Source organism: Malaclemys terrapin, chromosome 1 (assembly GCF_027887155.1).
Source record: "Malaclemys terrapin pileata isolate rMalTer1 chromosome 1, rMalTer1.hap1, whole genome shotgun sequence".
Taxonomy (NCBI): domain Eukaryota; kingdom Metazoa; phylum Chordata; order Testudines; family Emydidae; genus Malaclemys; species Malaclemys terrapin.
In genome coordinates, this window is record NC_071505.1 from 354657420 (window position 1) to 354668610 (window position 11191).

At 47.7% G+C, this 11191-nt stretch overlaps 1 protein-coding gene across 1 annotated transcript; it reads left to right on the top strand.

Annotated features, from left to right (window-relative positions):
- The first annotated feature begins 1321 nt into the window (after positions 1-1321).
- Positions 1322-2320, top strand: LOC128834151 (olfactory receptor 52R1-like). Its single transcript, XM_054022693.1, has one exon. The coding sequence runs from the start codon at positions 1322-1324 to the stop codon at positions 2318-2320; it is 999 nt and encodes a 332-aa protein (XP_053878668.1).
- The last annotated feature ends 8871 nt before the right edge of the window (positions 2321-11191 follow it).

An 11191-nucleotide genomic window follows, 5' to 3' on the forward strand; every position in this document is an offset into this window, starting at 1 on the left:
TTTCATCACCTCATGTGATATGAGTACCCCATACTGCTTCTTTCTAAATGCAGAACAAAACTATTTCTGCAACACATCTACGTTTTCTGCAACTTTAACAAGTTTCCTTTCTCCCTCTAGGAATTGGCCTAAACCTTTTCAAGGTCCTTTTTGTTATCCTTAGCCCAGCAAAACATGGATTTTTCCCTAATGTCTTTAACGTCCCTTATCAATTTTCATAACTTCCAATTTGTATTGCTTACTATCTATTTCCCCTTTCCCCCCATTTGTATATATTACTTTTTCCCACATAATTGCTGCCTTCACTTTGCCATTGAAGGGGGTTTTTAGCCAAAGTTCTCCACTTCCTTGAGTGTGGAATCGTCACTTTTTAGCTATCCAATAAACTCTTCTTAAAGAATTCCCAAGTTTCAGTCCCATATTTATGTCTAATATTTTCCTCCCAATCTGTTTTCTTGATAATTTTTTTCAGTTTTGGGGAATTAGCCCTTTTGAAGCCTAAGTATCTATAGATATTACTGGTTGGGAACTGTTCTCTTTTTTTCCAGTTGAATATAATCAGTTCTATTCTTTATATTCCTCTCCTCTATCATCTGCCCCCTTCTTTGTCTCTTCTCTAAATTAAACAGTCCCAGACTTTTCAGTTTGCCCACATTTGACAGCCTTCCCCATTCTCAGATCCTCTCAGAAATCTTATAATGCTGTATGTTTTTTAGAGGCTGGATGACCAAAACTGAACACATATCTAGAGCAGGTTTTCTCCATCCCATTTCTTAGGCATCCAAACATTGTCTTTGATTTGGCCACTATTGCAAATGAGCATGTGCTTTGTTGACCTGCTATCAATGACTTCCAGGTCTTTTCCCTGATTTGTGTTCTAGTTGGGATGTTTCTCCCTGGCACATGTCTTGGCAAAGGTATGGGTTTTTTTACACTCTCAGATTTTGAGCAGCCGGGTGAATGGGGAACTCTCTACTGCATGGACTCCCTAGCCTGGCTTTCATTGCATTAAGGAACAATGAGGGATAACCAGTATCCACACTCGTGTTTCTTGCTGGTGCCTATTAAGGTTTCCCACACTACGACATGTAGGAATTGTTGATGCATGGAGCACCATCAAATATAGAATTTGCATTAGTAGGGTCAGTTGTTCATAATTCATTTCTCTGAATAATAAAAATGTCATTTCTCAGTGTGAGAACAGCCTACAGTAGTGCATGTAGTATCTCATTTTAACATTGTCTCTCCATCCAGGCATTTGTATTGTGACCATCACCCCAGAGCCTGGGCACATACAGGAAATCAGGGGAAAGTACGGTACATGCAGGAGACACCGTTCTGCCTCAGAGTTGGACACCTTCTCCCCTTCTCCATGTCTTATTCCAACACAACCGACTTCACCAACCCCTCCACCTTCATCCTGCTGGGCATTCCTGGCCTGGAGATGGCCCATGTCTGGATTTCCATCCCCTTCTGCACAATGTATGCCATAGCCATCTTGGGGAACTTCACCATTCTGTTCATTGTGAAGAGGGAGAAGATCCTACATGAGCCCATGTACTATTTCCTCTGCATGCTGGCCATCAGCGACCTGGTCCTGTCTACATCCACCCTTCCCAAAACGCTGAGCATCTTCTGGTTCAATTCCAGGGAGATCGAGTTCAGTGCCTGCCTCACCCAGATGTATTTCATTGCCTGCTCCTTAGTGATGGACTCTGGGTTCCTTATGGCCATGGCTTTGGATCGCTATGTGGCCATCTGTGATCCCCTGAGACATTCCACCACCCTGACACACCCTGTGGTGGCTAAGATTGGCCTGGCCGTGGTGCTGCGCGGCAGCATGCTCATACTGCCATATCCCTTCCTGGCGAGGCAATGGCCATATTGTAGAACCAACATCATTCCCCACTCGTACTGTGAACACATGGCTGTCGTGAAGCTGGCCTGTGCCGACATCCGTGTCAGTAGTTACTACAGCCTCTCTGTGTCATTCTTGGTGATGGGTCTGGATGTATTTTTTATTGCCATTTCCTATATCCAGATCCTCAGGGCCATCTTCAGACTCCCCACAAAGGACGCCCGGCTCAAGACTTTTGGGACCTGCGGCTCCCACCTCTGTGTCATTTTAGCCTCTTACATCCCAGTTCTCTTCTCTGTCCTTACACACCGGTTTGGCCACAATGTGGCTGTACATTTCCGCATTCTGATGGCTAACGCCTACCTGCTCGTGCCCCCCATGCTACATCCCATCATCTACGGGGTGAGGACCAAACAGATCCGCGACAGGCTGCTCCGGCTCTTTACTCATAAAGGGATGTAAAGTTTTCTCCTGGTGCTCTGGCTCTCAGACCGAGCTCTGTGCAGAGCTGACTGGTGACATGGTGCTGGGCCCTCATCCTTGAATCACTTCCTGGACAGTCAAAAAGACATTAGATCCTTTCCTGACCTTACTGTGCTGTGTCAGCATGACAAACTGCGGAATAGGTCTATGGACAATTCAGTGGGTTGCCACCTCTCTAATTGCTGGTATCTGGACCCCGAAACCCCACTCCTTGCCCCACCTCTTCTACCAAGGCTCCGACCCTGCTTTACCTCTTTCCTCGCAAGGCCCCGCACCTGTTCTTGCTTCTTTATTCCCCTCCCCCTGTCACTTGCTGGAACATTTCCACCTCCCTCCCCCCATCCGAGCTACAAGGGAGACATTTCAGATTTTGGTGGGGGTGGCAACTTTAACCGTGATTCCAACGGCTACTTAGGGTCTTGAAAACTCTAGCTTTGTGGCAGATAACTTAGCCATTAGCTGACAGGAGCACTGTGTCTAATTCTGATATAAAAGAAATAAAATAAAATAAATATTAGACCCACTCAGCTCTAATACTAACATGTTCTGACATCTTGTGCCCAGTCACTTAAGGGACACTGGTTAGGTTTAAAATATTAATGTATATTCTTACTTTGTTACTAACTCTGCAGAGAGAGAGACCCCAGCAGGACTTCTGGGTTCTATCTCAGCTCTGGGAGGGGAGTGGGGTCTAATGCATTACAGTGGGGGGGGGAGGGCAGATACATCTGGGGTCTCTATAAGAACATCAGAATGGACATACAGGGTCAGACGAATGGCTCATCTAGCCCAGTATTCTGTCTTCCGGACAGTGGCCAATGCCAGGTGCTCCAGATGGAATGAACAGAACAGGTAATCATCAAGTGATTCATACCCTCTTGCCCACTCCCAGCTTCTGGCAAACAGAGGCTAGGGGCACCACCCCTGCCCATCCTGGATAATGCCATTGATTGAGCTATCCTCCATGAACTTATCCAGTTCTTATTATAACCGTGTTATAGTTTTGGTCTTCACAACTTCCCTGGCAAAGAGTTCCACAGGTTGACTGTGAAGAAATACTTCCTTTTGTTTGTTTTAAATCTGCTGCCGACAAATTCTATGGGGGTGACCATGTTCATGTGTTTTGAAAAGGAGTAAATAACACTTCTTTGTTTACTTTCTCCACACCAGTCATGATTTTATAGACCTCTATCATATCCCCCCTAGTTATCTCTTTTCCAAGCTGAAAAGTCCCAGTCTTATTAATCTCTCCTCATATGAAGCTGTTCCAAACCCCTAATCATTTCTTTTGCCCTTCTGTGTGCCTTTTCCATTTCTAATATATCTTTTTTGAGATGGGGCGACCACATCTGAACCCAGTATTGAAGATGTGGGTGTACTATTGATTTATATAGAGGCAATATGATATTTCCTGTCTTCTTATCTATCCCTTTCCTTATGATTCTCAACATTCTGTTCATTTGTCTGATTGCCACTGCACATTGAGCAGATGTTTTAACCCTATTAACTTTCATCAGATTGTATGAACTGTGAGTATCCTTATATGTTTGGGCTTTTCCTGAACTCTTCACTCATCCTCCTTGTAGTAAGGGGCAGGAGGCTAGGATGGAGGCCTCTGTCTATAAACAGGCTGCTCATTAATAACTATCAGCCCTACCAAGATCTTGCCCGGACAGAAGAAGGGAGTAAATGCATTCTAGATAAAACCAGTTTTCTCCAGCTTCTCTGTGGACTGGTGGGCATGGAAGGAATGGAACCTCCCAGAAGAGGGAACACAGAGAGAAAGTGTTAGTCCACAGAGACTAGATGAGCCAGAAGAAGATGGGGCAGGAGAGATGCAAAAGGGTGGCAGACAGGGCTCTTTCTTTGCAGGGCTGTGGCTGCAGCAGAGAGACAGACTCAAGGTGGAGGAGAAGCCATGCGTTGCAGGAGGTGGCCCCTAGATACCCTGGAGGGCTCTGACCAAATCCCAATGTATGTTCCAGGATGGTGAGGACAAATTAATGCACATTTGAAAACAATCCCAACTATACATATGAAATAATGGTGTCTAAATTAGCTGTTACCACTCAAGAAAGAGACTTTGGAGTCATTGTGGATAGTTCTCTGAAAACATCCACTCAATGTGCAGTGGCAGTCAAAAAAGATTTAGAACCCCTGGAGAGACCCAGTGCAGTTCTGGCCAGAAGAACTCCAGAGCTACCCTCTGGATCTGGGCCAGGTTCCCGGGGGCTGGGATCAGGGTGTTGAGCCGGTGCCAGAGCATGGGAAAGGCACTGGAGCAGTCCTGTCCATCTCCACAGCCACTCACCCACCCTGGTCTCCAAATCCTGTCAGAGAAGGATGCTTGGCTGTGAAGTTATTGACATGAACTGGGACCGTATAGGTCCTATAGTTGCACCAAATTTTGTACAAAGAGATCAGGTAAGCTGTCTATGGAAAGGTTGTAATTTGCTGGTTATGATTATGCTGTCTGTATGTGTGCTGTGGTTTTCCACAGTAAGAACAAAGGGGTTTCCTTCCACATGGCAGAGGGTATAAAAGGCCCTGGAAATGCCTCCATTTTGTCTTCAATCCTGCTTCTAACCTCTGGAGGAACTGTGCTTGAAACTGAAGCTCTGAACAAAGGACTGAACAACCCATCCAAGCTGGGATGTTTGTTCTCCAGAGACTTAATTGGTTTGAATCAGCAGTAATCCCATCAAGCCTGAAACAAGCCTGAACTAAGAACTTTGCAATTGTTGTATGTATTTGATTCCATTTAACCAATGTAACTCTGGTCCATATTTCTTCCTTTTTATGAATAAACCCTTAGATTTTAGATTCTATAGGATTGGCAACAGCCTGATTTGTGGGTAAGATCTGACTTGTATATTGACCTGAGTCTGGAGCTTGGTTGTTTGGGATCGGGAGAACCTTTTTTATTTTACTGGGGTATTGGTTTTCATAATCATTCATCCCCATAATGAGTGGCGCTGGTGGTGATACTGGGAAACTGGAGTGTCTGAGGAAATTGCTTGTATGACTTCTGATTAGCCAGTGGGGTGAGACCGAAGTCTTCTCTTTTTGGCTGGTTTGGTGTGCCTCAGTAGTGAAGGAACCCCAGCCTTGGCCTGTGACTGCCCTGCTCTAAGCAATTTGTCCTGAATTGATACTCTCAGTAGTGTCCTGCCAAAGGCCGCTTTGTTACAGTGGCAGAAAGGTAAATGCCGAGATAGAGCAGTGGACCCGCTTCTAGTGCGCGTGGGTGGGAGCTCGTCTGCCACCTGTCCCCGACCATCAGGCGAGAGCTCTTGACCCAGTTGACCCAGGCGGAGGAGGCTGCTGAGTAAATCGCCTGACAGGCCTCCACCGGCCCCAGGGTGCCCAGGTTCTGGACCAAGAGGAGCACATCATCGGCATATGCTGACAGGACCAGACACAACTCTGGCTCAAGGAGCACCAACCCTGTCAATCTCTGGTGGAGGAGACAGAGGAAGGTCTCGATTGCCAGAGTATACAGCTGGCCTGACAGCAGATGCCCCCGACATACCCCTGGTCTGAAGCTGACCGGTTCGGTCACGGTCCAGTGGAGCCTGACCAAGCACTCCATGGAGGCATACAGCACCTAGAGAAAACCCACAAACTGAGGCCAGAAGACTAAAGCCCACAGAATGTCCATGAGATACAGCTGTCCTGTGTACAGTACTATAAAATCCCTCCTGGCCAGAGACTCCAAAATCCTTTTCCCTGTAAAGGGTTAAGAAGCTCAGGTAACCTGGCTGGCATCTGACCTAAAGGACCAATAAGGGAACAAGATACTTTCAAATCTTGGGGGGGAGAAGGCTTTTGTTTGTGTTCTTTGTTTGGGAGTGTGTTCGCTCTCGGCACTGAAAGGGACCAGACATCAATCCAGGTTCTCCACATCTTTCTAAACAAGTCTCTCCTATTTCAAACTTGTAAGTAAATAGCCAGGCAAGGCGTGTTAGTTTTCCTTTGTTTTCTCAACTTGTGAATGTACCTTTTACTAGAGTGTTTATCATTGTTTGCTGTACTTTGAACCTAAGACTAGAGGGGAGTCCTCTGAGCTCTTTAAGTTTGATTACCCTGTAAGGTTAATTTCCATACTGATTTTACAGAGATAATTTTTACTTTTTTCTTTAATTAAAAGCCTTCTTTTTAAGAACCTGATTGATTTTTACTTATTTTTAAAATCCAAGGGGTTTGGATCTTGATTCACCAGGAGTTGGTGGGAGGAAGGAGGTGGGATGGTTAATTTCTCCTTGTTTTAGATCCCAAGGGGATTGGATCTGTGTTCACCAGAAGTTGGTGGGAGGAAGGAGGGGGGATGGTTAATTTCTCCTTGTTTTAAGATCCAAGGGGTTTGGATCTGTATTCACCAGGGAATTGGTGAAAGGTTTCTCAGGGCTTCCCAGGAAGGGAATCTAATTGGGAAATGGTGGCAGCGGAACCAGAGCTAAGCTGGTAGTTAAGTTTAAAAGTTTTCATGCAGGCCCCTACATTTTGTACCCTAAAGTTCAAAGTGGGGATCCAGCCTTGACATGGTGGTAGAGCGGTGGGATCATGTTAAACCCAAAAGCCAGTGGGATTTTTTTCCCTTCTAGCTGCTTGGAAAGCCGAGCTGGAGGTAGATAGATGCATATCTTATCTCTCCTTGCCTGAAGGCAGAGGTGTTAAGTTTTTTTAACAAGTCCTTTGTTAAGAGAAGTGTTCAAATGGGCAAACAAAGGTAAAGGGAATTTACAAGCTGAATTGTTTTTCTTTTTTTTTTTCTTTTTACATCCTCGGGAGTAGCTAGTTAGAAAGTCTCTGTTAACTCAGCAGCAGCCAGAGCTGAGCGCTTCCCAGTTTCAGTCAACTGCAGAGGGGGTGACCCAGCACAAGAAAACAGGAAAATGACTACCAAAGAAGTAGCTAAAAAATAGAACTGGCCAAACTAGAAGCAGAAGAAAATGAAAGAAAACATCAGAGACTGCTTCAATTAACAAAACTCGAGACAGAGCAGAGAGCAAGAGAAGAGAAAGCCAAAAAGGAGGCCCATGAAAGAGAGATGGAGCTGGAAAAAGCCAAAGAGGAGGCTCACAAGAGAACTATGGAGCTGAAAGAAAAAGAGATGGAGCTGAAAGAAAAAGAGATGGAGGAGAGAGAAAAAGAAAGGAAGCATGAACTGGAAGTAGCAAAGGCTAAGCAGGATGCACCAGCCAATGCTAACCACCCCCCTCCAGGTACCACTTCCCATCCCAGAAAATTCCCCACCTACAAGGCAGGCGATGATACTGAGGCCTTCTTAGAAAATTTTGAAAGGGCCTGCCTTGGATACAGCATCGCTGCAGACTAGTACATGGTAGAGCTGAGGCCGCAGCTCAGTGGACCCTTAGCAGAGGTGGCGGCTGAAATGCCTAAGGAACACATGAACAGTTATAAACTTTTTAAAAACAAGGCCAGACTCAGAATGGGGCTAACACCCGAGCATGCCCGTCAGCAGTTCAGAGCCCTAAAATGGAAACCCGATGTGTCATTTACCCGGCATGCCTACCACATTGACAAAAATTGTGATGCCTGGGTATCAGGAGCAAATGTTCAATCTCTGGAAGATCTGCTTTCCCTAGTAAAAATGGAGCAGTTTTTAGAGGGTGTTCCTGAGGAAATAGAAAGGTACATCCTAGATAGGAAGCCCAAAACTGTAACTGAGGCGGGGGAGATTGGAGCCAAATGGGTGGGGGTGGCAGAAAAGAAAAAAACTAGTAGCAGTTGGAGCGAATATCAGAAGGGGCAAGCCGAAACAAAACCTTACCACCGGGGACAACCCAAGACCCCACCCACATCCCAAGGGAAACCCCAGACGCCTTCTCAACCCACCACACCAGTCTCCACCAACCAACATTGCCCCGGTGATACCTTAGCAGGGCGATGTTTTAAATGTAATGAACTGGGACACATAAAGGCTCACTGCCCCAAGAAACCCAACCGATTACAGTTCATTACACCCCAATCACCCCAAAGATCCCCAGACCCGGATGCCTCTCTCATACCCTCGGAGCGAAGGGAAACCTTGAGAGTGGGCGGAAAGAAGGTTACCGCCTGGAGGGACACTGGGGCTCAAGTGTCAACTATCCACCAATCCCTAGTGGACCCCAAACTCATCAACCCAGAGGCTACAGTGACAATTCAACCCTTTGTGTCACAGTCTGTAACCTTGCCTACAGCCACGTTGCATGTCCAGTACAAGGGCTGGTCAGGAATGTGGACTTTTGCAGTCTATAACAATTATCCCATTCCCATTCTGCTGGGGGAAGATTTGGCCAACCATGTGAAGCTAGCCAAGAGGGTGGGAATAGTCACCCGCAGCCAGGCTAAGCAAGCTTTCACCCCCCTCCCTGTTCCTGAGCCGTCCACCAGGGCCCCGTCTGTGTTACCAGAGACTCAAACAAAGGTGGTGGAACCGGATCCCCTGCCAACGACTGCAACAGTGGCGAACAGCAGAGGCTAACAGTGGGAGTTTGCCTGGGAGCTGTCCAAGAGGAGGTACGCTAAGTGCTGCATTGGGGGGCTGTGTTGGTGGGCCTTGAGTGGGCCTGACTGGTATATAAGGGCAGTCAGCAGCGAACCAGCTGAGCGGCGAACAGCAGAGGCTAACAGGGGGAGTTTGCCTGGGAGCTGTCCAAGAGGAGGTACACTAAGTGCTGCATTAGGGGGGCTGTGTTGGTGGGCCTTGAGTGGGCCTGACTGGTATATAAGGGCAGCCAGCAGCGAACCAGCTGAGCGGCGAACAGCAGAGGCTAACAGCGGGAGTTTGCCTGGGAGCTGTCCAAGAGGAGGTACGCTAAGTGCTGCATTAGGGGGGCTGTGTTGGTGAGTATCTGAGTGCCTGCTGCTGGGACAGTTGGTCAGTTTGACCGTGTGCTTGATTGCTTGCTTGTTTGTTTGAAAAGTGTGAATTGGGAGTGCTTTGTTCCAGGTGGGCCTTGAGTGGGCCTGACTGGTATATAAGGGCAGTCAGCAGGAAACCAGCTGAGCGGCGAACAGCAGAGGCTAACAGCGGGAGTTTGCCTGGGAGTTCGCGTGGGGAGAGCGCACCGAGGCTTTCATCTGCAGGTTTCTCTGAGTAGTTTCTGCAACAGTTGAGGAAGCTCTTAAGAGGACGGTGATATGGAAGGTGAGCGATCAGCTGTTGTAACCTGCACAGGTTGTGCTATGTTTGTCTTTCTTCCACAGGACAGAAGCGACTTTGTCTGTACAAAGTGCAAGCTGGTCGCCATATTGGAAGAGAAGGTTTGAGGGCTGGAGAAACGAGTATCGACTCTGAGTTGCATAAGGGAAAATGAAGATTTCCTGGACAGACGTCAGGAGATGCTTCTACGGCCGCAATGTTCTGAAGATTCAGAGCAGGCGCAGCAGGGACAGAAGGATTGTGAGGAGGTTTGGCAGCATGTGACCTCCAGAAGGAGAAAGAGGAGCGTCCATGTACCAGCAATGGAAATACAGGTGAGCAATCGTTTCCATGTTCTCTCTACAGGTACTAATGCGGAGAATGGACTAGATGACCCATCTGAGGGAAGGGAGCAGAAGGAGACTCCACCGATTGGAAGGCAAAAGATGCACTGTCCTAAAGATGGGGGTTCCATGACCACCACTCCCAAGAGGAGGAGGAGGGTGGTGGTGGTCGGGGACTCCCTCCTCAGGGGGACTGAGTCATCTATCTGCCGCCCCGACCGGGAAAACCGAGAGGTCTGCTGCTTGCCAGGAGCTAGGATACACGATGTGACTGAGAGACTGCCGAGACTCATCAAGCCCTCGGATCGCTACCCCTTCCTGCTTCTCCACGTGGGCACCAATGATACTGCCAAGAATGACCTTGAGCGGATCACTGCAGACTACGTGGCTCTGGGAAGAAGGATAAAGGAGTTTGAGGCGCAAGTGGTGTTCTCGTCCATCCTCCCTGTGCAAGGAAAAGGCCAGGGTAGAGACCGTCGAATCGTGGAAGTCAACGAATGGCTACGCAGGTGGTGTCGGAGAGAAGGCTTTGGATTCTTCGACCATGGGATGGTGTTCCAAGAAGAAGGAGTGCTAGGCAGAGACGGGCTCCACCTAACGAAGAGAGGGAAGAGCATCTTCGCCAGCAGGCTGGCTAACCTAGTGAGGAGGGCTTTAAACTAGGTTCACCGGGGGAAGTAGACCAAAGCCCTGAGGTAAGTGGGGAAATGGGATCCTGGGAGGAAGCACAAGCAGGAGAGCGCAAGAGGGGAGGACTCCTGTCTCATGCTGAGAAAGAGGGACGATCGATGAGTTATCTTAAGTGCCTATACACAAATGCAAGAAGCCTGGGAAACAAGCAGGGAGAACTGGAAGTCCTGGCACAGTCAGGGAACTATGATGTGATTGGAATAACAGAGACTTGGTGGGATAACTCACATGACTGGAGTACTGTCATGGATGGATATAAAGTGTTCAGGAAGGACAGGCAGGGCAGAAAAGGTGGGGGAGTTGCGTTGTATGTAAGAGAGGAGTATGACTGCTCAGAGCTCCGGTATGAAACTGCAGAAAAACCTGAGAGTCTCTGGATAAAGTTGAGAAGTGTGAGCAACAAGGGTGATGTCGTGGTTGGAGTCTGCTATAGACCACCAGACCAGGGGGATGAGGTGGACGAGGCTTTCTTCTGGCAACTAGCCGAAGTTGCTAGATCGCAGGCCCTGGTTCTCATGGGAGACTTTAATCACCCTGATATCTGCTGGGAGAGCAATACAGCGGTGCACAGGCAATCCAGGAAATTTTTGGATAGTGTAGGGGAAAATTTCCTGGTGCAAGTGCTGGAGGAACCAACTAGGGGCAAAGCTTTTCTTGACCTGCTAC

Coding starts and splice junctions, on each gene's coding strand:
- LOC128834151 (XM_054022693.1), top strand. CDS start 1,322: ATGCAGGAGACACCGTTCTGCCTCAGAGTTGGACACCTTCTCCCCTTC.